Genomic DNA, 26353 nt, shown 5'->3' with positions numbered 1-26353 from the left:
ATTAAGATGTAAGAGTTAGCCAATAAGAAGGTGGAACTAATGGGCCAAGCAGTGTTTTAATTAATACAGTTTCTGTGTGATTATTTCGGGTCTAAGCTAGCCAGGCAGCCGGGAAAAACAAGCAGCCTTCCCTGCGGCGAACCCCCCTGGCCAGCAGGGAAGAACGACCACCGAGTCAAGGATTCTTCTCCTATCACGCTTTATTGGAGCCTCTTGGTTGTTGGGAGAGCAGGAAGCGAAGGGCCCCGAGCACTAAACGGCAGCTGCTTATATAGGGAGAGTGGACACGGGTCATGCCTGAGGGAGGTTCTGTCTAGAGCCTTGCCTAATATGGAGTTGTTTACTTGGCCCTGCAGGGGCTCAGCGCCATCTTGTGATGGTGGCCGGCAAATCGGCTCCCTGCAGTTCCCCCTTTTAGTTTTTATAGCAAAGTAGGCAACAAGGGGTCTTATTCCCGTTCTGGCTCCCACCTCATGATGTGGGGGCCGATCAAGGGAGGCCCAGGCTCGTGGTACTCCTTCTCCTGTGCAATGGGACAAACCCCTAGGAGGTGCAAAGGCAGTACCTCAAGCGTTGTCTCAGCATACCTTCCCTGGTGCAATGGGAACAAGCCCTACAGGGGTGCAAAGGCTATGCAGGACAAATGCCTACTGGTTCTTAAGAACCGATAACCATATTTGGGGAGAGTCACCACACTCCAAGGCGGCTAAGGCCTGTAGGACAGCAACCTTATCTCTATTCGTTTGGGCTCGAAGACGGCAAATCAGCCACAGGCAGACCATGCATCCTCCCAGACAGCATGCCAGAAATATCCCAACCACCACCCATTCCTTAAAAAAGGAGAAAGCGGAAATATAGCCAGTCAGAAATCTGTTTAAGGGTGATGGGCTGGACACGAGTATTATTTAGGATAGTGATCTGGAACAATTGATTCTGGAGAAACAGCTCTGCTTCCCGCGACCAGTCCCCCAATTCTTCATGACTCATTCCTGGAATTGTTAAAGATAAGAGAAGTAATGCATACATGTTTCTGATAGGAGACACATTCGATCTGGACCAGACGGGTCAATTTATCCACCCGAGTCTGCACATAATCTATGCTCTGATTGGCAGCTATTATGCCAGAAAGGATACGATTGTTGATTTTATTCTGGGTTTCTAATGCATCAGCTGTCCTTGAAACCACATCGTTAATTGTGGTCGCCGTTTGTACCTGATTAACCATGGCTATGAACTCTTATATTTTTGGTTGTGAGCCTAGCCTTTAACGGCTGAGCCATCTCTCCAGCCCCGTGACTCTGATATGCTACCAGAAACATTAAGGAGCCAAGTCTTAGTTAATTGTAGCGTCGCCAGGGCTGAGATGTCCACCGTGGCTCCTACTTCATTAGAGAGCAACCATTGATACCAGGACCATCCTGATCCAATAGTAGAATCTTGACTAGACTGATTATAAAGGTATTGGTGACGCCCTAAAACGAGTGGCATTTTTAGGAGTGGATGCACCTCCCAACGGTACCATGGACTCCACTCTCATGGCCAAGGTGGTAGCATTACTAGATGTAGCATTACTGGGCCCTCCTCACCCTGAGGTGGCACCCTGAGTCACCTGGGCTAATGCTGCGCCCAGGGACCCTATCCTAACTTTACTCTGCATCAGGGGATCCATCCAATTGGTCAAGTTCTTGCGTAAAAGCCTTATGCAGGATCCCTTCCCCTCAAGGGAGAAGCACATAGTCCCATTTAGGGCTATCTTTGTAGCATTAAACAACTCCTGTTTAGCGTCTGAGTTAGGCAGACAGGATGCCTCCAGATCGCAGGAGGTGGAAAACAGTATGGGCAATATGGAAGAGTTAGCATGAACAGGCATTGGCATGGGCCAGGCCTTCGTTACCGCCCATAACGTTATTGGACTCGCGTTCAGCAGGGCTATCTTCATTGCCAGGATCAGCATCCATGTTGTTGCAGCCCTCATCTTCAGCTGTTGGTCTCAGGCTCCTTGTCAGCCGTGTCAGTACCCAATGAGGGACTTCTTGACTCTGTGGGAAAACACAAACAGCTCCCCCGGATCCCGCAATGACTGGATCCGGTCCATACCATTTATTATCCAACACATCTTTCCATATAACAGATACTCCCTTATCTTCGGGGGTCATGTTAGCATGTCTATCAGCCGCTGTTCGGCCTTGACCATCAAAAATTAAAAAATTAAATGTAAAAAATGCCAAAGCAATTCTATCCCTGGGGGATGCTGTTTCTGCTATTCCCCCTTTTTGTTTTGTTAGAATATCTTTGAGGCTTCTGTTAACCCTTTTAATAATCCTCTGGCTTTGGGGATTATATTTTTTATATTATATATATTATATTATATTTTATATATTTTATTATATTATATTATTTTATTTTATATTTTATTTTATTATATATTATATTATATTTTATATTTTATTTTATTATATTTTATTATATTTTATTTTCTCTGTCCAAGGGCTCTCTTTGGCCCATTTTCCTGGACTTAACTTTTGGATCCTTTTTCTTTTTCCTTTTCTTTTTCTTTTTCCTTTTCTTTTTTTTTTTTTTCTTTTAGGCCTATCCAAGTCTCCCCCTTTTGAATCCGATTCTGATAAGTTGTCCTGGTGTGTCATTAATGCCTCTCTACCTTTTCTAACAAGATCTGCATTATCACCCTCCCATAAGCAGTTGCCTATTCTTTCCTCATATTTAGCTCTTTCCAAGTCCTGTCCTAATTTTTCCCATGAAGGCAAGGTGAAATCCCCAGAGACCGCGAACCACGGTGCGTTCTGGTCAATGTCCTTTACGACCGTTATCAATCTTACTTAATGTGCACTTATGCACGGGCGCCCTACCGGGGAGCCGCTTAATTTACGGCAGTCTTACTTCCCCCTCAGAGAAAAGCTGTTTTATCTACAACGGACTTACTTTCGATTTTGACTAGGCGCTGTCGCAATAACAAAGGCACTCTCTTGACCAGGCTTCTGGCAGCTCAATCAAAAACAACACAGGAACACACAGATCACAATTACCACAAAAGCTAGGCAGAACACTCCAGGGCTCAACTCCAGCAATCATCATTTTTTTTTTTTTGGAGACTTGCTTACCGACGTCGCCGCCCCGCGTGTGGAGTTCTGGATCCTTTTTGGCCCCTCGCCCGGTGACCGAAAGATGTCCCGGCGTCCCGGGGTTCCGGCACCAGTTGCGGCGAACCCCCCTGGCCAGCAGGGAAGAACGACCACCGAGTCAAGGATTCTTCTCCTATCACGCTTTATTGGAGCCTCTTGGTTGTTGGGAGAGCAGGAAGCGAAGGGCCCCGAGCACTAAACGGCAGCTGCTTATATAGGGAGAGTGGACACGGGTCATGCCTGAGGGAGGTTCTGTCTAGAGCCTTGCCTAATATGGAGTTGTTTACTTGGCCCTGCAGGGGCTCAGCGCCATCTTGTGATGGTGGCCGGCAAATCGGCTCCCTGCACTTCCCTACAACAGATTCCCTGAGATTTGCTGAGGTGCCATGCTAGGAAACCTAAAATCCTGCCCCTGGAGATAGGACAGACCACCTGCCATGAGGTCCCTGCTGAAGGCTGCTGGGAGTCAGCACCCTAGGGTGGTGTGCTGCAGAACACCCTCTATGGGATTAGAAAGGCCACGAGGGTGGTTGTTAGTAGAACTATCTGAAAGGCCACCTATTGGTGGTGCCCCTGAATGTGACGGGGGTAAGCACCAATCATCTGGGATCCCAGCATGTACGGACTACAGTCTACTGCTGAAGCCAGGCAAAGACCGAGTATCCTGGACACAGAAGGACAAGCTCCATCCTCCTCCAGGGTATTCCAGCAGCCCTTACCTACAGAACTTAGTATCTGTCCCGTAAGCCAGGGAGAAGTGTCCTGCTGTCCTAGGAGGACAATCAGAATGGACTGACAGGTAGTGGCTACCACCTACAGTGGGGACCAGACGGGCAAAGCCACTCCCTTCTTTGGTACTGCACAGCCTCTTCTTGCTTTTCTTGTGTTCCACAGCCCCTACTTTGGGGCATCTTAGGCTTGGCGATGAGCGCCTTTCTAATCTGTCACTTTCGCCCCAAATCTAATATCCTGTTCAGTCACACCGTCAACTGCCCTTCTGGAGCCCAGATTCTAAAACTGATTCTTTTTCTCACTGTTTTCTGATGTCACCTTGTGTCTTGGCAATCACAAGTAACTTTTAAACTGGTTAAATGAAGCACGAGGACAAATCTGGGAGAGAACTTGAGGATGAATATGAATGTCACCTACCAGATCAGACGGTAAACATATCATATCGAAATGCATGTCCATTTATGCACTAGAGTGAAGTGTGGGAAAATGTTCTTTAGTGTTATAGGATCTGTAAGTAGCTCTTTAGTGACTCTAACTGTTACTCATTAAGTTGGAGAGAAATATCATTTGAGATTTAGTACAATGTCTGTATGTAAATGCTGGCGCGGTAAATAAACTCTTTAATGGGTATACACACCGTCTTTGTTGGATTTCCATGCACTTTAAAGCACGGATGAAGGTCCTTGTGAATGTGTCATTATTCCTTTAAGCCACTGCAGGCGGATGTGTGTGCTATTCTGTCAGTGGCAGCCGTTCGTCCCACGCTGCCAGTTCAGGCATAACAACTGAGTGTTTTTTCCAAGTTCGCTTTTAGAATACTTTCAACTCCATGATATTGACACAGCGAGGAAAGGGTCCTCTCTGGAACCTTAACTTACAGTGCTCAGCACAGCCAGTGCCGTTCACGGGAAGGAGAGGCACAAGGCGGAGGCATTATGTTCGTGCACTCGCTGCGCAGACCAACCTGTGCAAAGGAAACTTGTTCAAAGGAAGACTGATCTGAGGAGCGAGACAACCTCCTTCTTCTGTTCTCCTGAGGACCAGAGGGGACACTGAGAGAAACCTAGCTTCTGGCTGGTGGCGACCGTTCCTGTCCGGTTTCCATGGAGACATACTTGCCAATCTCATCTAATGACAACAGTCCTAGCCGTCAGGAGGTTAACGTCCTTCTTACCGAGATTGCACATCTGTTTTCATCAAGCTGGAAAGAAGTCTTGAGACCAGCATGCTCAGAAGGCAATGAGTAGCTTACCTTAGATGCTGGGAACCAGTGCGCCTGTGAACAGATGGCAATTATACCCATAGGTTACCTTTTAGCTGTTGCGTAGGTAAGACCTGCATGGTGATGGAATGAGACTGGCTTTAATGTTCTACTACATTTGAGTCATTTTGTTAAATAAATGCTTTGAAGTCATCACATGACAACTTAAAAAATTACAATGTATCTTTCTTCAAGAGAAGAGATAGGAAGTCACCCGCAACCTTGCCCATCATAGGGGTGCTGTCAGGAGTGGATATCGGCCCCTGGCTCTCTGTGACTCATACCATGCTGTGCAGCAGCGATAAAGAACAGAACAGTCTGCTCATTTACTGGGTCCCTTGGGTACTCATGGTGGCCGAGAGCCAACAGGATACGATAGTCACAGCATGGCTGGATTTCTCATATCAGCTCTCTTTTTAGGGACTCTAAATTCTAAGAGAAGTGTGAGATTTTATTTCTTTAAATGGTAATCTTACAGCATTTGATTTTTAACATTTAGGGAAATTTTCTTAAGCTGTAAAATTTCAAAATAGATTAAAATGCTATTTTGGTCTACTATTTACCCAATGGAGCCCTACAAATGGCTTGTGCCTTGCTAATGTATTTCTGGGTAGGGAATCCAGGTTTTTAGAAAGAATCCATATAGTTGCAAGTTTAAGAAAACATACAGACTAGATTTTTTGTTTTTTCTCTCTCTCCTTTTATTACATTGTATGGTATGGCGAAACCGTTTAGATATGTGAATTGAAGAAACTATTGTCTTTTCTAGGATCAGTTTCTTCATCAGAATGGGTGCTCTCATGGGTTGAGTATGACTTGATTGTAACAAAGGACCTGGGAATGTTTATAAACTATGGGGTGCTGTGTGGCAGTGGTGTGCCGGTGGTGTTGGCTGAAGGATAAGAATGATGTAGAAGGCCTACCTTTCAGAAGGAAGGTGTGTGACAAGCTTTCCTCAGCAATAAAAGCTTGCATACCCTGGCATGTAAGTTTGCTGTAGGAGAGATACAGGAATACAAACATGTGGAGTGATCCCAGCGCCCAGCACGCATGAGCCAGGGGTTTTGATTCTGTTTTCATATAGACTAAGTTATTAGACTCACTTCATTTACAGCTGAGCCCTCATCCGTCTGTGTAAAGTTTCCAGTTCTCACTGAGAGCTTTATGGGTGGGACACTGTGCTACTGATACTCATCCCAGTGAGACACAGTGGCTTGCTTGCACGGTCTATGTGCGGATCTTAAGTCGGCTGGAAGTGAGCTTACTCAAACGTTCCATACTGAATTCAGGGGCAGTGGATGGGGCTCCACGGTAACTAGAGGCTTATCAAGTTTAACAAATGGCAAGACTTTTATGAATTTCTGAATTAATCTGTTAGTGGATCTGATACTTGAAGGAGCCCGATGGTGATGCTCCCCTTCAAAATGTCATTGTAGCCAGCAGCTGCCCGTGCAGCCTTCCCCTTGCAGGGACTTCATGCAATCAAACTGGGAGGTTGCTGGTTGGACCTAGGTCACCACTGCCCTCTGCTGTTTGGTTTAGGGAGGCGGCACCTTCAGGTGTGAAGTAATAGGGAATTACCAAGTCCTGTGTGTCTCTCCAGGGAAGCCTTCATCCTCTCACTGCTCCGGCCCCACCCCGTGCTAGGAGACTAATAATGCTAAATCTCTCTCCTTCACCTCAACGTTGCCCCCTTTAGTTCATGTGAAGGGCAATGACTTTTGGGGGGTTTGCATCACCCTACCCTCATGGTGACACACATCATTTTATTGGCCCCAAATGGTCACATGGTATCAACCCAAACTGAAGAATCCCAGGGAGCAGAGCAGGGCTGGGCACGGACAGGACTGGGTATGGTCATCTGGACAGTGTTTCTACCTCTTTTGGCCAGCGTTTGTTCTGAGTGTTTAAGTCTTTGTTTCCTTTTATTTGTGAGTACTCCATTTCATCTCCCTACAGAACCTTTTCTCCCTGAGCTCTTCCTTTTGGTATCTATTCATAGTTTTTTAAAAAAAAGTCATCAAGCCTTGGTAGTTCTGATGCTGCTTGTTTTGTCCTGGGTGATCAGCACACTAATTCCCACTGTAGATCCTGTCTACAAAGCCTTGTTTAAGTGGTTGTTTAAAATCCCCTTCTTTTCTAAGATTGTGCAGTGGCTGTCTATGTGTTTATGAAATTCACACGATCCTTTTCAGGTCCTAATGCATGCTAATCCATCCTGTCTTTCTAACTGGTAATATTGTTCCCGAGGATTTGGTTTCTCTCTAGCTGAAGAACCCTTATAGGTGGCCATCTATGTAGAAAAGGGTGGGTTTTTGTGTTTCCTGGTTCAAGGCATCAGGTCCTTCTCAGGGCTGTGGCTGGGGTGCTGCTTAGTATGCCATAGACACCCAAACATGAGCAGAATGGACCTTTCTGGTCAAGGCTGTTCTTCACAAAATGCAACATATGTGGGCATGGATGTTACATGAAAGGGTTACATGTTTCATGTGTCAGTAAGTGTACCCATGATAAATGGAAGCGGAGCCATCCTCCTGTAGAGAGGATGAAAGCCGTAGTGTATAGTTTGCTAATTCAGGTTCCTCCTCAGTCTTGCGAGTGTCTATTGCTGTGTTGTGTCAGTGCGTCCTGTAGGGGTGATGAAGTGTAGAAGACAGTTCTGATGACTGTCTGCTTGCTTCCTGCAGCTGCCTCCAGCCCTGCACCATGATCTGAAGAGAAGGGTTGTAGAGAGGTTCAAGAAATCCCTGTTCAGCCAGCAGAGCAACCCTTGTAACCTGAAATCTGAGATTAAGAAGGTATGTGTTTTGTGCATAAGGATCTGTCCTCTGGAAACATCCTGAGGGTTCCTGTTCCCTTCTAACTCGTTCTTGAATTCTGTGCACTGACAAAGGTTATTGCTTAAAATCCCACAATGGGTCTGTTTTATCTCTGACTTCTTATCCTTATTTCTGTGGTATTATTTTCAGGTGACTAATACAGCTCGTTGTCCTAAGAATACATGTTGTCTTTAATTTAAAAGTATGCATCTCATAGCCTGCCTTTGAAAAATCTGTCCCAGCATTTTGTGACAAGACTCTTCAGAAAGTCCCTAAAGTGTGCATTGCCTGTCTGAAACAGTCACCTGACCACACAAGACCACAATTGTAATCATCTGTGTGTGTACAATGAGCTTCCATCTTCAACATCTGGTTGCCTTCTTATCATTGGATACAGCAAAGTCTCTATTCACACGCAGGGAGGCTAAATCTTAGACCAAATGGGAAGGAAGTTGTTTACCTCTGGCAACACAAGTTGAAGACAGGAAGCCTACTTTGTCCCGGAAGTGCTCAAAGCCCTCTGTCCTGTCCTGCCTGTCCCCAGGTGTGGGAAAGTCTAGCTGCCTTGGTGGAGATAATTTGGTCCCTGTTCCCCCACTTTGCTATCCTCCTCTTCCCCTTCTTGTTAAGTGTCTTCATATGCTTAAACCTTGGTATTGTGTTGCCAATGAACTCTCCCTGGGAAGTTTCTTTTTTTTTTTTCATTAGTGAGTCTTCTTTTTTTTTTTTTTTTTTTTTTTTTTTTTGGTTTTTCGAGACAGGGTTTCTCTGTGGCTTTGGAGCCTGTCCTGGAACTAGCTCTTGTAGACCAGGCTGGTCTCGAACTCACAGAAATCCGCCTGCCTCTGCCTCCCGAGTGCTGAGATTAAAGGCGTGCGCCACCATCGCCCGGCTAGTGAGTCTTCTTTTAGGTGCAAACTTATTGCCAGGCTCTTTGAGACACACACTCACACACACACATATGCAGGCACGCGCACACACATACACATACACACACATACATGCACTCACACACACACACAGACACACATATGCAGGCACGCGCACACACAGACACATACACACACATACATACACTCTCTCACACACACACAGACACACACAGAGACACACACACAGACACACACAATTTTTTCGAAAGGCAAGTGGCTTGTTTCTGCTCTGTTAGCTCATAATGACGCCTGAACCATTGATAAATACACCAAACAAGCAGCTGCAGGTAGGTAAACAAAGCATGACCCCACCCTCAGAGACAAGAGAGCAAGTTGTCCTTTATGTGCTATGTTGGAAAGTAGAGGAGCTGGTATAGGTAAAGCAGAGGTACAGAGGGTCTCACATTTATCTACAGTATCCTAAATATTAAGAAATATAGCTTTAAATGAGAGAAGCTTATCTCTTACAAAAGATCACATAATGCTTTACTTTTATATTCTTATTAAAATGATATTGAGATTAAGTCAATTTGCATACAAATTCATTTTAGCAGAAATTCTGGTTTTATGGGATAAAAGCTTCTACGGCAGAAGGATGTGCAGAGATGCATTCCCCTCCCACCCAATGGTTTTTCACTTATGCCCGAGCTGAAGGCAAATCCTTGTTGTCTTTCTCTTGTGGGCTCCACCTGAGTTTTTTTCTTCCCTGACAGCAAAGACATTTTCTCTTGTTAAATCACCCCGCCCCCTGCATCCTTGGTCCCCTGTCTGTGTCATAAGAGCATCTCTTGTCAGTATCCTGGTCTGAGCATAAAAGTGGGATTGCTAGAGTAGTAGAGGACTTTGGGGGACTCCAGTGAGCATGCTACTGAGCCAGGCTGAGCCACCCCCCTCAACAAGCCAGTGAGGAGCCAAGTTAAAACTGAAAAGCAAGTAAAGGAGACTTAATGTGACTAAATTGGGAAGAGGGACAAAGAGGTCCAGCGACCCTCTGGGAGCCCAAGTGGTCTTCCGAGACCAAAGGGGAAGGCAAGAGAGGTGCTTCAGTGGACAGCTCTAACCTTTCTTTTAAGGCGGTCTGAGATGTTGTCTGAACCATGGACTCTCTCTTCAAGAGACAAATGCCCCCTCTAGCGCCAAATTTCAGCCTTTCCTTCTCCCAGCATGAGTTTCCTGGGGAACTATTCAGTTCTTCGTTTCCCATCCCAGTCTGATAGACAAAGGTAGGGCCGCAAATACATCTCTCGAATACCCTTCGCCTTGCCGACCTGGTTTCTAGGGCCTGGGGACAAAGAGTTGTTTCTAAGTTCAGCAGGATTAGGAAGCAGGTCACACTGTCTAGCGACTGATGGCACTTTCTCTTTTCTGATAAACTAGGGTCAGATTGTAGCACACTCAATGGGGCCCCTTGACTCAGGGGAGAGGACATTCAGCAGCTAGGGTTCAGCTGTAGTCAACAGACATAAGGCCCCATTCTTCTAAGGGAAGCCCTGCCACACAGTGAAATGAGCCTGTGCTCCCCTGAACGAGGCATCAGTCAGCTCCTCCACAGAGGCCTTGCTGAGGCTTCCTTGTGCACAGCCAGCATCCCCTCTTCCATGCCCAGCTCACTTCTTCACTCCCGCGTTTTAACCAGCTGTGTGTGTTTTAACCTCTGCCTGTGTGTCTCCCGGATGCAGCCAGTCCCTCTTACCTTTGATTTCCCTGCGTCTTCTACATCCTGGCCTGTGGTCAGTGCTTCATGTATATAATTAGTTAGTGAAAGCAGCATATACTACGTACTTATAGATCCCACGGGAAAGTACTCATTTCTTCAGTTCTTTATTAAACTATGTGTTGCTGTGATCTATTCATGCACTTTTATGTATGTGGAAAGGTCTAAACCAAAGAAGTTCATGACCCCTGTGCCTGTGCACCCACTTTCTGGTAGTCTTTCTCTTGTGATGACTTTTGTTCAGGAATGGGCATTTCATCACCCGAGCAGTCAGACCACCACATTAAGCCTCACCTACCCACCCAGGTACTTGACTTTCACTTTCTCCTCCCTTCTGAGAGCAGGACCCAGGGAGCAGGTGCCTGCAATTTGAAGGAGCCATTATGGGATGACTGGCATCACATTATCAATAGCTTTTATCAGATTATCAATGGCCAGCATGCTATACACAGGAGTCAAAAGATGGAACAGCCCATTTCTAAGAAGTGAACTCTTTCTCTCTAGCTCACCTAAGCTGTTCTTTGATCCAGGCTTCATCATGGCTGCAATAATTCAGGGCCACCAAAGCCAAGCGAGTGATAGCACAGTGGTTGAGGAACTAGGATATTCAACACGGGAAAGGGGAGAAGCAAGACGGAAAAGGTTAGTCAGTATTTCACACTGCTCTCTTCGTGAGTGGAAATTCATGACAAATCTTTTCTTTTAAAAACATACTTACTACATTCTCTAGAAGCCAAACAAGTACCATTCAATACCTTTCCACGTGTTTCTGAGGAGACACAGTGGATTGGTAGAGAGCAGGGATCACACAAGCTTGGACTGGGATCTTCTGAGGTATAGACACACAGCATGGCCAGGGACCTGTGTCCTGGCCATGTGTCCGAAGGACTGGGAGCCATGCTCAAGCTGTCCCTGAAGCATTGCTAAGAATACAGTCACGGCTTAACAGCAGCATTAAATCCAGAGTTAATGATACTGAAGGAAAATCACCTGTGGGTTACCCTTGGCGCAATTGAAGAAACCCATTCATTGTTTCCAAACTTGTTTTTGAAGGGTATCAATCCGTTTTCTTACTTTCTGTTTTAAGTTCTGTGTCAGGGTAAACAAATTGCTGATGGAGGAATAGATATTATATCTTTTTAAGTCAAGATTTCTGTGTCGCTTTGGTATCTGTCCTGAAACTAACTCTTGTAGACCAGGCTGGCCTCCAACTCACAGAGATCTGCCTGCTTCTGCCTCCCAAGTGCTGGGAATAAAGATGTGCGCCACCACCACCTGGCTTGGGATGTTTTATATTATAGATGAACTTTGACTGGCACTGTGGGTTTATAGTCCCGGGACAAGACGGGATGGAGAAGCCACAGAGCGGGGTCCCTTGAGAGTCAGGCCATGCAGTGGAGGACACAGCCCTTTCTGCCAAAAGCTTGCAGCTGCATCTTATCAAGCTTTTGAATGTGAAGTCAGCAAGCTATAACCCTCGGACCAATCTGGCCCGCTGCCTATTTTATCGATAAAGCTTTATTTACATAACCATATGCATTCATTTCCATGCGGCCTGTGGCCACTTTATTATTGCAGGCAAAGCTGAGTTGCAGAGTCAGAAACCCTCCATCCTCCAGGCTGGAAACACTTACTGCCCGACTCCATAGAACAGTTTGCCAGTCCCTGCACTGGATCTTGCTGTATCAGCAAATACAGGGATAAGGACAGATAATAAATAACACAGTTGCCAGGGCTGAGGTCTTCTAACCTACCACTGTTGCCAAAAGAAACCAGGAGAAAGACTGATGGAAGGGACAGTTTTATAAAAAATCCAGACTTGGGAAAAAATGGGATGGAGACTACATGTCCTCCCCCCCCCCATTCTTCTCTCATGATTTACATCCTGATCAATTTCCCCTCCCTCTCAGTCCCTGCCACTTCCCCTCTTCCCCGGATCCACTCCTCCTCTGTTTCCCTTAAAAAAAAAAAAAAAAAAAAAAAAAAAAAAGCAGGCCTCCCAGGCATATCAACTGAATAGGGCATAAGTTACAATGAGACTGGGCACAAACCCTCATACCAAGGCTAGATGAGACAACCCAGTAGGAGGAAAAGCATGCCAAGTATAGACAAAAGCATCAGACAGCCCCCACTCCCACTGTTAGGAGCCCCACAAGACCACCAAATATACAAATATAACATATATGCAGAGGCCCTAACTCAGATCCATACAGGGTCTGTGATTGTTGCTTCAATCTCTGTGATCCCCCTATGAGCCCTGATTCATTGATTCTGTGGTTCATGCTCTTGTGTCCTCAACCCCTCTGCTTCCCTGGGAAGGGGAAGTAGCATAGATTTCCCATATTTCGAAGGGATGGAGCTCAGGGGTATTATGGGACATAGGTCTTTGTTCTCCCATGGATTTTCCATTAAGAATTGAGGCTTGCTCTAACTTTTCTTAGAAAAGTATATGTGTGTTTTCAGGGCTGACACTTGGTATTGGATAACCAATCAGTGTGCACTTCCTCAGGGAAGACTATTTCTCCTTCCCTCAGCATTCCTTAGTTGCCTGTAGCTCTTTGTCTAGGGTTGTCATCTCATGAGCTTTACATGTTAGTGTGTCTACTGGTATCATCTTTGTTCAGGTCCTGTTAAGTCAGCCATGATGGTTAGACTTCATGACACAGCTACTCCCTGCTCCTCTGCCCCTTACAATCTTTCTGCTTCCTCTTCTGCACTGCTCCCTGAGCCTGGCCTGCAGGGGAGGTGGATGTAGTAGCTGGGAATGAATGGGCATAGGTGGTTGGCTAGGTTTTCAGTCGGACATGTTTTCACTCTTGTTGAGCAGGTCTTCAGTCCAATTAGAGAGCTGTTGGTCACACCAAGGTGTGAGCACCACCACTGCATCCTTAGTGTTATCGTGCCATATTGGTTGTTGATATGATTCCCAGGCGTCATTGCTGGGTAGGATTGTTGCTTCTCTTCTTGGGAAGCTTGCATGGAGCCTTCTGGTACCATGAAAGCTAGTCCTCAGCAAGGAGGCATTCAGGTTAGATCCAGCTCGGATCCTCTGGGTCCTGTTTCTGAAATACATGTGTTTTCAGCAATGGGGACTCACCTCCCACCTCTGCAGGTGGAAGACAACTGAATTCAACAGCAATAGCCTATAATATTTTTGGAGTCTCTTGGATAACCCTGACCAAAAACTACAAAGAGGGCTTCTCATTCTTGGTGTTGGGGTTTTTACTAGATGGTTTATGGCTCTCGGGTGAGCATTGTCAGCCCAGATGGAAAATTTTCATTTATGATTCCTTATGACTTTTCCCTATAACCTTAATGTTATTTTACTGTACTCCCTCCCTCTCCTCCTCCTCCTCCTCCTTCTGTATCTATATCTCTTCCACCTCCTAATTAGAACTCCATTATTGTCCTGATCTCCCCCTTCAGCTCTCCTGTAGCCTGTTATTCTCCTCTATTGCTCCATATGCCTGACAATGGTCTCTTTTTATTTTCCTGGGCTCTTCAGGCACTCCAGGTTTGAATACTGACATCTGAAGACTTATAGAGCTAGGAGGGTGAGTTTCAGGTCGTAGTTTTTATATAGGCAGGTCCTGAAGGGGAAGAAAGCAAGCAGAACAGCTTTCAAGACCGGGATTGCCTCTGAGGGTTTCTGTGTCTATGAGTTATTAAACTGGGTTTAGGGGGCTGGAGAGATGGCTCAGAGGTTAAGAGCATTGCCTGCTCTTCCAAAGGTCCTGAGTTCAATTCCCGGCAACCACATGGTGGCTCACAACCATCTGTAATTAGGTCTGGTGCCCTCTTCTGGCCTGCAGGAATACATGCAGACAGAATATTGTATACATAATAAATAAATATTAAAAAAAATAAACTGGGTTTATTAAGCGGTTGAAGCATGAGGTGGGGTGGGTGGGGGCTGAACATGAGCTGGGACTTACTGGCCTACCCATGAGGTCTCTGTGAACCTCTGTATCCCAGGTCTCTGGACTAACGTTTTGGTTACACTGTCATGAATAGATTAGAAGAAGTGAAACTAGAATCCTCCCAGGAGAGCATGTGATTTCATCCTCCTGGGGACAAGCATGGGATCATAGAAGAGCTCAGTATTACAAGCCCTAAGCAGGAAAGCAGAGGAAAGATGAGGAGCCAGCCCAGAAATGAGAACCCCCAACACGTCAGCATTTCTGGTCTCCAGCTGGTACAGACCAAGGGGACTGCTGGCTTTTGGCTAAGAACAAGAATCAAAGTCCTTGTCCCTAAACTCCTAACCAGTTTCCATCTCCTGTTCATGTGTATGTGTAGTGTGTGTGTGTGTGTGTGTGTGTGTGTGTGTGTTAGAGCAGATGGTTGGTAACGTGTACACACGCATGTAAGGGCCAGAGGTTGACTGCCGGTCCATGTTGTGTTGTTTAATGGCCGAGGCTTCCAGCTCTTTTCCAGATAGGCAGATTGCTCAGCTCCCAGGACTTCATATCTGTGATAAGCATGCTTTGTGTTTATCTGGCCCTGCCCTGAGTCCAGAGGCAAGCTAAGTCTCTAGGACAAGTTACCAGTTCTGACCTAGAAGAAAGGCTCCAGAGTCAGGGCCCACTTTCCTGGAGGGAAAGCCACTCTGCCTCCTGCTTGATACCACTGTCACTGTTTAAACTAGGTCTGGGAAGGATTAGGTCTTGCTTCTAATTAACACCACATGGAACATTTTCATCCTTTCCCTGATGGCATTCTTCTAGGGACACAACTTTTAGAGGAAATGTAAGCACTACCCAGCTGGGTGCTTTGGTAAAGGAGCTTGTGGCAGAGCTGATGGACCGTTGACTCATGGAAGAAAACAGCTGGATATAGATATTGACCATTTCCAATAACAAAGTGCTTATGAAAAGCTAATAAGACACTCAAAGAAGCTGTAGATTAGAGAGCATGGGACATTAAGCCATGTGTTATGGCCTCTGATAGTGGCATTCAGTCTCAGAGGACAAGGAAATTAGAGCAGAGGAGCAGAGAGTGCAGCGTGGTGGCCCGAGCTGCAGGTTTTTCTCACTCCAACATCTAGTTCCATTCATGCTTGACTCTGGGTCTTCCAGGATTCTCTCCATCCGTTAGGTCCTGTGTTTTTTGTGGACAGCAGCAGAGGACTAGACTCTCTGGTCTGGAAAAGAAGCTACAGTCTGGGAAATGAAGTGATGGCATTTGTAGTCTCTCCTTGCTTGCTTTTCTGTCATTTCTGCCTTAAGCCTTTGTTCTTAACTGACTTAGTGTGAAAATGGCTCATACCTGCCTTGAATCAGGAACGTCTTGGAGCAGAGGTGGTGACAGCCATAATCTGTTCTCTCAGATGTGTCCCTTGACTTGCTAGTTCAAAAATGTGTGCAGTCATTTGCACCTCAAACTGAGGGTACTCACTATTATCATGCAAGGAGGGAAAGCGTGGTAAAGGCAGGTCTACATATAAGCTGAGTGCTTACCATGCCATTGTGGAACCAATAACCAACCATAGGTTCCTCTAGCCATGGGGCTGCAACTTTGAAGACATTCTGTCTCCACCTACTGGGCAGCAGGGATTTCGCCGTCTGTCACATCCATAATTAGAATCACCTTCAGCTCCCCGTGACCACATCAGGACCCCTAGCTCTGTCTAAATGTCAGTCTCTTTCAACTATTTGTCTTGGTATCCTCAAGTCACTCAAGTCAAAGGGTAGAAGGTTTGCTTGACCTTTGATTGTGGAAAGCCCTGGACTCTGGCCAGATTCTGCCATTACTGCTGTGCTCCTTGGGTAAATGGCCTCTCCAAGTTCCTCCCCGACAAAATGAAGATAATGTTTATCTTACAAGATAGTGGTAAGAGCCAAATAGAATGACCAAATTTGCCAGGATCTCTTAAGCCCTTAGTGGCAATGAGTTCTTCTGTGACCACTAAACTTCTGTGTCTATGCCTCCTCCAGTGCTACCTGGGTGAAACTCTCCACTATTCTTTCCTGTGTGGGCAAATCTCCAACTTTCCATTGTACCATCTCTTGAACTGCCTATTGCTGCAATGCATCGTCTACACACACTCCTCTAGATATACTGCACCACCTATTGCTGCAATGCATTGTCTATACACACTCCTCTAGATCTACTGCACTGTCTATTGCTGCAATGCATTGTCTATACACACTCCTCTAGATCTACTGCACCGCCTGCTGCTCCAATGCATTGTCTATATGAACTCCTTTAGATCTACTGCATCACCTACTGCTGCAATGCATCGTCTATATGAACTTCTCTAGATCTACTGCACTGCCTATAATTGTATATACATTATCTATATGCACTCCTTGCCTATCTATATACACTGCGCTGCCTATTGTTGAGCATGCGTTGTCTATATACACTCCTCTAGTTCTATTGCAATGCCTATTGTTGCAATGCATTGTCTATATATACCCAAAGATATACTCCTGGTCATATTGTAAATCTCATGGTCACATCTGAATTCTGCAGCCCTGGAGCAGCTTACGATTTTGTGTGTGTGTGATTTTATTTTTGTATGTGTGGGTAACTTGATTGAATGGCTCTCAAGTGTGAACTCATGACAGCCTCATGCTACAATGTCAAAAGGATAGAGACTACAACATACAGTAAATGGAGTGGGATGAGGGGATTAGTTTTCTAAAAGAATATTTACTCCTAGAATCTAAACTATAAAAAGAATCTCTGGAAAATTCTGAAATAAAAACAAGCATATTTAGATTCAAAAATAAGATTTTGGCCCTGGCCATTGTTCCCTGCCCCTGGGAATCTGAGGCTCTCCAGCTAAAGCAGTATGCCAATGTGATGTAAGACCCGAAGTCTTAAACAGCCTGCTCCCCAAGGCTGAGTACCAATAAAAGAGTCATCTAACCCTTGCTATCTCAGTCTTGAGGTCCCCTGCTCGCAAGTTGTATTCATTTACACAAGGGTTCAGTTAGGACCACAAGACACTCTGAATAGCGATGTTGAATACACCCTGCTGCTTTTTAAAAAAATCTTGTGTAAAGTCATTCTAGCACAGGAAACTGTTTTCAGGATCCTAGGGAATGTTCACAGCTTAGCCATGGCGACTAGTGCTAACCAGATTGTAAGAAAGGCAGAATGCCTGGGGCCATCCGATCCTCCTGCAATGTACATCTGACAGTCGTGCCGTGATGAACCCGAGTTGTCAGTTATCACTGAAGAACAGCACGTTTTCAAGAATGAAAAGGGACAGGACCACATTTTCTTCTCATACAGTATGAGTGTGGAGACTAGAAAATGCCTGCAGCGTGTGTTCATCGTGTCTGATGTGCAATGATGGAATAGTTCTGACTTGCTAACTTAAAATGTATCGAGATAATGCAGAATGGACAGTGAGGTGCATGTTTGCCCGTGTGACCTCCTCCGCAGCAACATGCCGAGCCTTCCTGACTGCTCAGCAAGCTCCGTCATCTTCATCCCACCTTATCCCTCCTGCCCGGTTACCAGGATGCCGATAGCCATCACCATTCATTGGTTCTGCTGGATGGTGTGAAGATGCGTGTTGGTGAAGCTTTCTTCTCTGTCGCCTGTGCCAGGCTTTGTTTGTTCACTGTTCATCCACACTCTGGGTATCAATCATTTGCTTCACGGCTTTGTAGAATTCCACTGTGTGAGCACACCATGATCTATCTGCCTGTCTATACAGACACTTGAGATTTTCCCAGTTTTTAGTTATTATAAGCAGTGTGCAATAAACATTCTTGTACATATTAATTTGGAAGAAGAAAGAGGAGCAAGGGAGGATAGAGAAGACACAGTGCACGTGGGAGGGGGAGACACACACATACACACACACACACACACACACACACACACACACACACGAGTCTTCTGGGCTACCAGGTGGCACACATTATTTAGCTGTGGTTTGTGCTTCCAGTTTTCTCAAGCCACTGGAAATGGATGTGCTTAACTCATGAGCAGTTTGTAAATCCAAATTAACTACGCCCGCCCAGTTCAGACGGTGCTATCTGCTTCTGTTTTATTAATATTTGACATTTTAAGAGTAAATTAACTCTGGCACTAAAACTTAGCTGAGCCAAATATTGGGTGGAATTAAAGGTAAAAGGAGTCGGACAATATTTATAGCCTTAAATTCCATTAAGAAATTCCATTTAAAAAATCATCTTCACGGAAGAGCATTAAACAGTTGGGACTTAATAAATTCTGCCATTGGGCCAATAGAGTATTAGGAACCAAGGTTTGGAGAACCTAGTTAATTAACAGTAATTTAGAAAAAACGTATTAAGAAACTGGCTTGCTGTGGTCCTACAAAGGTGCTATTCAAAGCGGATGATGAAAATGGGCTTTGATTTGAACTAAGAATATTGTTCTGCTGAATAACTGGGGTTTATTGCTCCAACACCTGATTAAAAACCACATCTTGATGTCCCAGGTTCCTGTCATTGTTTTTACGCCTTTTGTCTTCTGCCATTGTGAAGCATGGTTTTCTCATGTGACTAAGGAACGGTCTGAGGATGCCTTCACTGTAATTTCCCGCTTCCCATCTGGAAGCAGGAAGTTTCTCCGTTTACAAGGGACCTCAGAGCTGCAACCCTCCCAGACAGACACAGGGTCCCCTAGTCGAATGGGAACGCATTTCCCAGAAGCTGCCTGCTGTTTGCTCTGATGTGTTGTCCCATGTTCCTTTTCAGTTGTCCCAGGGGTCTCCAGAGCCGATTGAGCCAAACTTTTTTACGTCCGATTACCACTTACTGCATCATTCCCTGGCCGCAAACAACTGGTCCCAAAGTGACCCCACAGGTAAGAAGGGTCTGGCTTTCACCAAAAGCAACAGCAGAGAGAACCATTTTGTACCTACGTCCTAAAACACCACACATACACAGACAGTAGGGAATTGGTGTTCTCTGACATGGTGGTTGGGGGTAAAATGACACAGTGCATAGAGGTTCCTAGACATCCTGCCCTAGCACACGCAATGCCTTCCTCGCATTATACTTGACATTATAAACAAACAGCGGGATCTCTGTGTGTGAACTGTATTTTCCTTTTATTTTTTATTTTTTTGTTGCTTCATGAAGTCAAATGTCTAAGAGCATTTAGGAAGATAAAAAGCAGAAATGGAAGACTTAAGTATTCAAAATGGAGGCAGCTTGAGACATACCCAAGGAATTCACATCAGGCAACCAGAATTTTTTTTTTTCACTTTAGAATAATTCCACATAAGGAAGCTGGGTAGTGTGAGGTAACAGACACAGAGTCCGGAAACATTGACTTCAGATTCAAATCTCAGCTCAGTCATTTAGTCATCTAGAGCATAGACTGAAGTTCAGTGTCTCCTGTAAGATGGAAGTAAATATAAGAATAAGACTATAAAATGTGATGTATAAACATATAACATACAATATAAACGTATACAATATAAACATTATATAGTATTTGTATAGTCAATGTGACGTAATGAGAGCCAGGCCTTTGGAGGAACTCTCAGCATGACCTTGTGATGTTTGAACCCTGGGAAGCAGCATCCCAGTTCTTCCAAGACTTCAGAATTCCCTATCAGCTGCAGTGATGGTCCTGGACATAGCTGCCAGAAGCGAGACTTTCACAGTGAGATCAATATTTCATAGCTCGCAGAAGTGTTGCCTAAGAAATCATTTTTGCTTGTTGTCAAACTTTGTGAATGCGTATTCCTGTGATAAATCAAATCCCAGATGGATGCGGTGTCATTTAAACAGAAGCCTGAGAAATTTCCAAACTCAAGATAACAAAATATCAGAAGTCATTTGCTTTTAGCAGCTGCTCCCAGGTTGGGCCAGTTTTGCCTGCTGGTCAAAGTTCTCATCAAAGCAACTGAGCTGAAGTGAACTCTGGTTGTAGTTTCTCGAAAGCCCAAGACTGGAACTAACTCTTCCTAGGTCTGCCTGACCCCAGAGCTGAGGCTTAGCCCTTTTCACAGGAGGTTTAGCAAAACCAGACACCAGAACCTGCTGGCACCATGGGCAGGACCTTTAAACAAGGCTTTAAAATGAGCCAGGACTCTGTCTTTATGTCTCCCTTCAACTGCAACCAAGTTAATAACTCCTTCTCTTGCCTGTCTCCAGTGGGGCCTCCTGATAGGTCAATGCAGCCTGACTAGGGGGAACTGACTATTGGTTTTGGCACCTCCCCAGTGGGTTAAGGTGCTCTGTATCTGGAATTACTGTTCACCTTAACACACATACTGTTATCTTACTTGGTTGGTTTACAGTGAGTCTTGTTCCTATGTCTTTGTTTATTGCATTGTAATGGCCTCACCCAGAGCAGCCAACAAGGCCAAGACATTTTGGAATTTATTTTTAATTAAGTTTATTTTAATTAGTGTGTGTGTGCGCGTGCAAGTGCGCGCTTGCGCACGTAGGTCAGAGGACAACATTTGGGAGTCCAGGGAGGGATCAAACTAGGTCATCAGGCTTGAGAGGCAAGTACGTTTACCTGCTTAGCCATCTCTCTGGCCTTAGAATTTGCCTTTGAGTCTTTCTAGGTAAGAAGCTGACCCTATTTTCTGCCGTTTAAGTATTAATTGCCAGTAAGGTGTAATGAAGACGGTATGAACCAAAGGTTGACTGTCTGTAACTGCTGTGTTTCAGGTCCACCCAGCAGCCTGGAGCTGGAAGAGGGATTCACATACGAGCAGATGCAGGTAAGTATTTCTACAGCCCGGGTGCTTTCACCTCTGTTGCTTTTAACTCCATATTAACCGGATTGTCTGTAAATTCCAGACTGTGATCGAAGAAGTCCTGGAGGAAAATGGCTATTACAACTTCACAACTAACAGGTGAGAGTCAGGGTTGGATGGAGGGAGATGGTTGGACATTCGCTCTGCTTTATCTGTCCTTGATTCTGGAAAGCTTTGTTTCTACAAACTGATCTATGATGTTTTTTATTTGCGCTGAGTGGATATGGACATCGGGAGAATGTGCCTTTGCCAAGCTTCTGTGGAGACCTCATTCCTGTGTTCCTGCAATGAAGCAAAAGGTTGCTGCCTTCTACCCACTGGCTGCTTATTAGGCTATGAGCACAAGTCAGTGGGAAACATTTCTGGGTTGATTGGTTCCTTGAGTTAAATATTTGCTTGGGCCATTCTAGAAGAGCAGGAAGCTCAGGTATCCATTGTTCTCATAGCCAAGCACACCATATTTTGGGTGACTTTAAGAGAAACTATTTTAAAAACCAATTTTTTTTTTTGAGCCAGTTATCTCTGTAACTTTGGAGCCTGTCCTGGAACTAGCTCTTGTAGACCAGGCTGGCCTCGAACTCACAGAGATCAGCCTACCTCTGCTTCCTGAGTTCTGGGATTAAAGGCGTGTGCCACTACCACCTGGAATTTGATAAATTTAAATCTAGTTTAGAATTCTTATAGTTTTACTGTTAGGCAAAGAGATACTGCAGTAATTTGAATATATTTAGTTTATTTGATAGGTGGTTCTAGAAAACACTGACAAAGACGATGAAGTTAGTAAGACTTCATTGTTAAGCAAGTTTCCATATTGGGTGTCTGAATCTTGGGCCACAGCACCAGACTCTGAGATGCTTTGTCAACAGTGTATCTCGAGTTCTCCTCTCAAAGGGAGGGAGCTGGAGTAGTCATCTTCCCCTTTAGTCAGTCACTGCTGGTGGTCTTCCTCAGGAAGTGCTCATTCCTGCTGTTTCCAGCCTTTCCTGAGCAAACACCAGCACTGTGGAGTACTGTGCATAGGGAGCTCTGGCTTTTGGTAACAGCAGCTGACAGAGGTGTCCCTCTGTGTTCCCAAGCGCCATTGTGTCAAAGCATCCACATTCAGAACATACCCCAGATGGTCTGGGCTTCCCCATGCAGGCTTCTCCTGGGGGAAGAACAGTTCTTTCCACAGCCAGGAAAGCTACTTTGTGATGGCTTTTTAAGTTGTTCCAGAAGTGTCCCTTAAGGACAGTGAGGAGTAGCCCTGAAAGCAAGGACTCAAGACCGTCTCGCTAAGGTCATTACAGAGAAATTCCTTTCTTCTTTTAGCTCGCTTCAGTCCCCTCTCCTCTCTTCTGCTCCCATTTCAGTGAGCCTTTCTTCTGAATCACACATGAGATTGTTCAACGGCTTGCTCTTTGGACTTGATAATGTATTTCTAAAATATAACATTGCAAATTTAGAGGCTTGTGATGGGGGACCGCAAAACCAAAATGAGTTCTCCGGATCTTGCAAGGATACATTGTTGATAGAAATCAGGGTTTTTACAGGTGGCCTCTGATACATTGTGGATAAAAATCACAGTCCTTACAGGTGCCCCTTGATACATTGTGTACAGAAATCATAGTCCTTACAGGTGATCTCCTCCCACCGTCCCAGGGAGATGTTTGCATTTCACTGAGGTGCTGAGCATACAAGGCTTTTGTGGGTAGTGTGTATTTCTCTGTTCAGTATCTTATTATTTCAAGTGTCCTTGCTTGAAGTAGTGGGGCAGAGGCTGTCATCCTGTGACTGCTTTCATTTTGTGTATATTTCCTCTGAGGCTCAGGAGCAAGGGGAGTGAATAGCTTCATGTTCTTGCAGAAAACGGAACTGTGTATCAATGAATAATTAGGTGTGTGAGTTTACAGAGGCTCGTGAATTGGCTTTATTGGGTTATTTAATGGTACCTTACATTCTCATCTGTAGATGAGAATGGTAGACCTATACCAGATTATAGCTTTATGGTTCAGTGATTGGCCAGGAGAACTGTATGTAAGTAAGGGAGAGTCTTCCATTCTAAGTGTGGGGAGGAGACAGCTCAGTGGGAGAGGGCTTGCCCTGCAAGTATGAGAATCCCCAAAACTCAAGTTAAAAATAAATAAATAAAACAGGCATGGGGGCTAAAGATATGGCTCAGTAATTAAGAGTATTGACTGCTCTTCCAGAAAACTTGGTTTAATTCCCAGTACCCAGACGGTGACTCACAGCTGTCTGTAACTCTAGTTCCAGGGGATCTGACACCCTCCTCTGGCCTCTGAGAACACCAGGCAAGCAAATAGTTCACAGACATACATGTAGGCAGAACACTGCACATGTAAAATACTCTGTTTTACAAAATTTAGAGATAAAGGGAAACAGCGGTGGTAGTACATACTTGTAATCCTAGTGCTGACTTGTCCCTTAGGCTCACTGGCCACTCAACGAGTTCCAGGCCAATGAGACCCTGATTCAGAAGTTAAAAGATATGGTGTCCTGGGGAAAACAGTCAAGGTGGACTTCTGGCTTTTCTATATCTCTCTCATACATACACACAGAGAGACACACACAAATGAGAGATTACTGAAATCATAGTTATTGCATAGTTTTCTACAATTGACAGGAAACCGAGATCATTTAAATTTATGACATTTTTGAGTGTGCTTATGTGTGTGAGAGAGAAAGCAGGGATGTTTGCGAAAAGTCAGAAGACGACTTTCAGGGGTCAGTTCTCTTCCTTGACCATGTGGGTCTCGGGGCTTGATCTCAGATCATCAGGCTTGTCAGCAAGCGCCTTTCCCTCTGAGCCAGCTCACCATCCCCTGTGAACATTTTACAGTATTTTGTCATGAAAACGATAGGGGAATGTGTTGAGAGACATGAAGAGAAACTAAAAAGCAATGCACATTGAATCCATTTGCATTGCTTTGCTTGTTCAGACTGATGAACATTTGATACAGGTAGGTGAACACAGATGTTCATGGGTGTCTTAGTTAGGGCTTCGATTGCTGCGAAGAGACACTATGACCACATAACTCTTATAAAGGAAAACATTTAATTAGATGGTTTACAGTTTCAGAGAGTTTAGTCTGTTAACGTAACAGAAGAACATGGTGGCGTGCAGGCAGGCACGGTGCTGGAGAATGAGCTGAGAGCAGAGAAGGAGCTACATCTTGATCTGCAGGCAACAGGAAGTGAACTGAACTAGACATAGCTTGAGCATAGGAGACCTCAAAGCCTGCCCCCACAGTGACGCACTTCCTCCAACAAGGCCACACCTCTTAATAGTGCCACTCCCTATGAACTTATGGGGCCAGTTACATACAGACTATCACAATGTGATACATGTAAATGAGCATAGATGTTTGTGCAATACCAGGGAAAGAATGTAGAAGTTCATGTGGCATAAGCTACTTTGAATGGTGTTGATTTTCCCCCATGAAGAAACACTGGTTTTCACTGTACTCATCAGCTGAGAAGAATCCTACCACCAAGTTTCAGCAAAAGGTCACACTCTCTAAAACTTCCTATCGTATTTAGTTTCTATTAATTGTGGTTTATTTATTATACCTGTTTGTTCGAGCCAGAGCTACTGAAATTTGTCAGTGGGTCAGAAATGTTGATTCTATGGCTTCTCTTTCCACTTCTAGACCTTCTAGATCTCACTCTTATCCGTGGGGGACCACCAAGAACTACCCAACCAAAAGATAAGAGCACTGCCTGGAGCGGACGGCGTTTCCCAGTCAAGTTCAAGTTCTAGGCTTCAGCTAAGACTGTGGGATGCCCGGGACTGGCTGCTGCTAGGATGGCATAGGAAAGACCAAGTCACAGTACTGTAGGAGTTGCTCTTATTCTCCAACAGGGGCATGTGGTAGCCACAGTGCTGGGTCTCTGTCCCCTGTGTGCATTACATACACAATGGCAGGCTAGCAGTGTGCTTCTGGGAGAAAACACTGCAGAAGGGCTCCCAGGGGAGGGTTGGGAGGAACACAGAACTTTCCTCAAGGTTAACTATAAAAACCACTTATATTTTTCAAAGGAACATTTTATACTCACAATTACTAAAAACTATGCTTAAAAGTATATAGCCTTTCATGTACACAAAATAGTTTTAGATAAAAAATATTACATGACCCTGTGCAAAATATTATGTATGCTGTCGTGTTCCCCATTGTTAATCTTTCGAGACATCCAGAATATGATAGTTTGTAAATGACATGACTGGTTCTCTCTGATCCACTTGGATGCTAGAGGTTCCGAGACGTGACACAGTGCAGACAGTATTTGTAACCTTGTACACATCTGGGTAGCTGTCGTCGTGACCTTGCACACATCTGGGCATGGCTATCATTGTAACTTTGCACACATCTGGGCACGGCTATCTTTGTAACTTTGCACACATCTGGGAGCAGCTCTCATACTCTGATTGCAGTTAGGCTAGATGAATCTACTGGTGTATAACGTGTGTGTGTGTGTGTGTGTGTGTGTGTGTGTGTGTGTGCATGCACATATGTCCAGGGGAGGAGGGAAGTCTGATGAGTTGACACTTCGCTGCTGATCAAGCATCCAATGTTTCTAGAACACTGAAGAAGCCATAGACCACGGAAGATATGACGGCCCTTATCCTAGACCTTACCAAATTACCTGTGTGTAAGATGGATGTTTATTATTTGGGAAGCCTCCCAAAGTTATAAAATAAAATAGAAATTCCTTCTTTATCCATTGAGATGGTACAAGGAAAGAGGAATCCGAATGCCAAATAGCATCCCGTCTCTAATGAGAGAGGCTTTACTAGGCCACTGGGTTCAAATCCTTCCTCTTAAACTGGCTTCTGATAACTCCAGTCTAGCACCAGCCCAGACTGTACATGGCTCCACTGCAGCAGCAATTCATTGCACGCAATTAGCAAGCTGGAAGATGAAATTACACTTTTAACTTCCCATTGATTTCTATTATCTAAAATTGATGTGTTTTAGCATGATTGAGTGGTACAATATGTTGTCAGTCATTGAGACACACTATAACCTTCTATAACCTTCTTGAATAG

The 26353-nt window shown here is 44.9% G+C and overlaps 1 protein-coding gene across 1 annotated transcript in view; it reads left to right on the top strand.

Annotated features, from left to right (window-relative positions):
- The window catches only part of Nek10 (NIMA related kinase 10), a 171472-nt gene extending 146455 nt beyond the window's left edge, over nucleotides 1-25017 (top strand). Inside the window, exons 32-36 of the mRNA XM_038349513.1 lie at nucleotides 7821-7931; nucleotides 19283-19391; nucleotides 21218-21270; nucleotides 21350-21405; nucleotides 24966-25017. Coding sequence (XP_038205441.1) covers nucleotides 7821-7931; nucleotides 19283-19391; nucleotides 21218-21270; nucleotides 21350-21405; nucleotides 24966-25017 — 381 coding nt within the window. The remainder of the gene's footprint in view (nucleotides 1-7820; nucleotides 7932-19282; nucleotides 19392-21217; nucleotides 21271-21349; nucleotides 21406-24965) is intronic.
- The last annotated feature ends 1336 nt before the right edge of the window (nucleotides 25018-26353 follow it).

This window comes from Arvicola amphibius, chromosome 12, assembly GCF_903992535.2.
Source record: "Arvicola amphibius chromosome 12, mArvAmp1.2, whole genome shotgun sequence".
Taxonomy (NCBI): domain Eukaryota; kingdom Metazoa; phylum Chordata; class Mammalia; order Rodentia; family Cricetidae; genus Arvicola; species Arvicola amphibius.
This window is presented reverse-complemented; position numbering and strand designations above follow the sequence as displayed.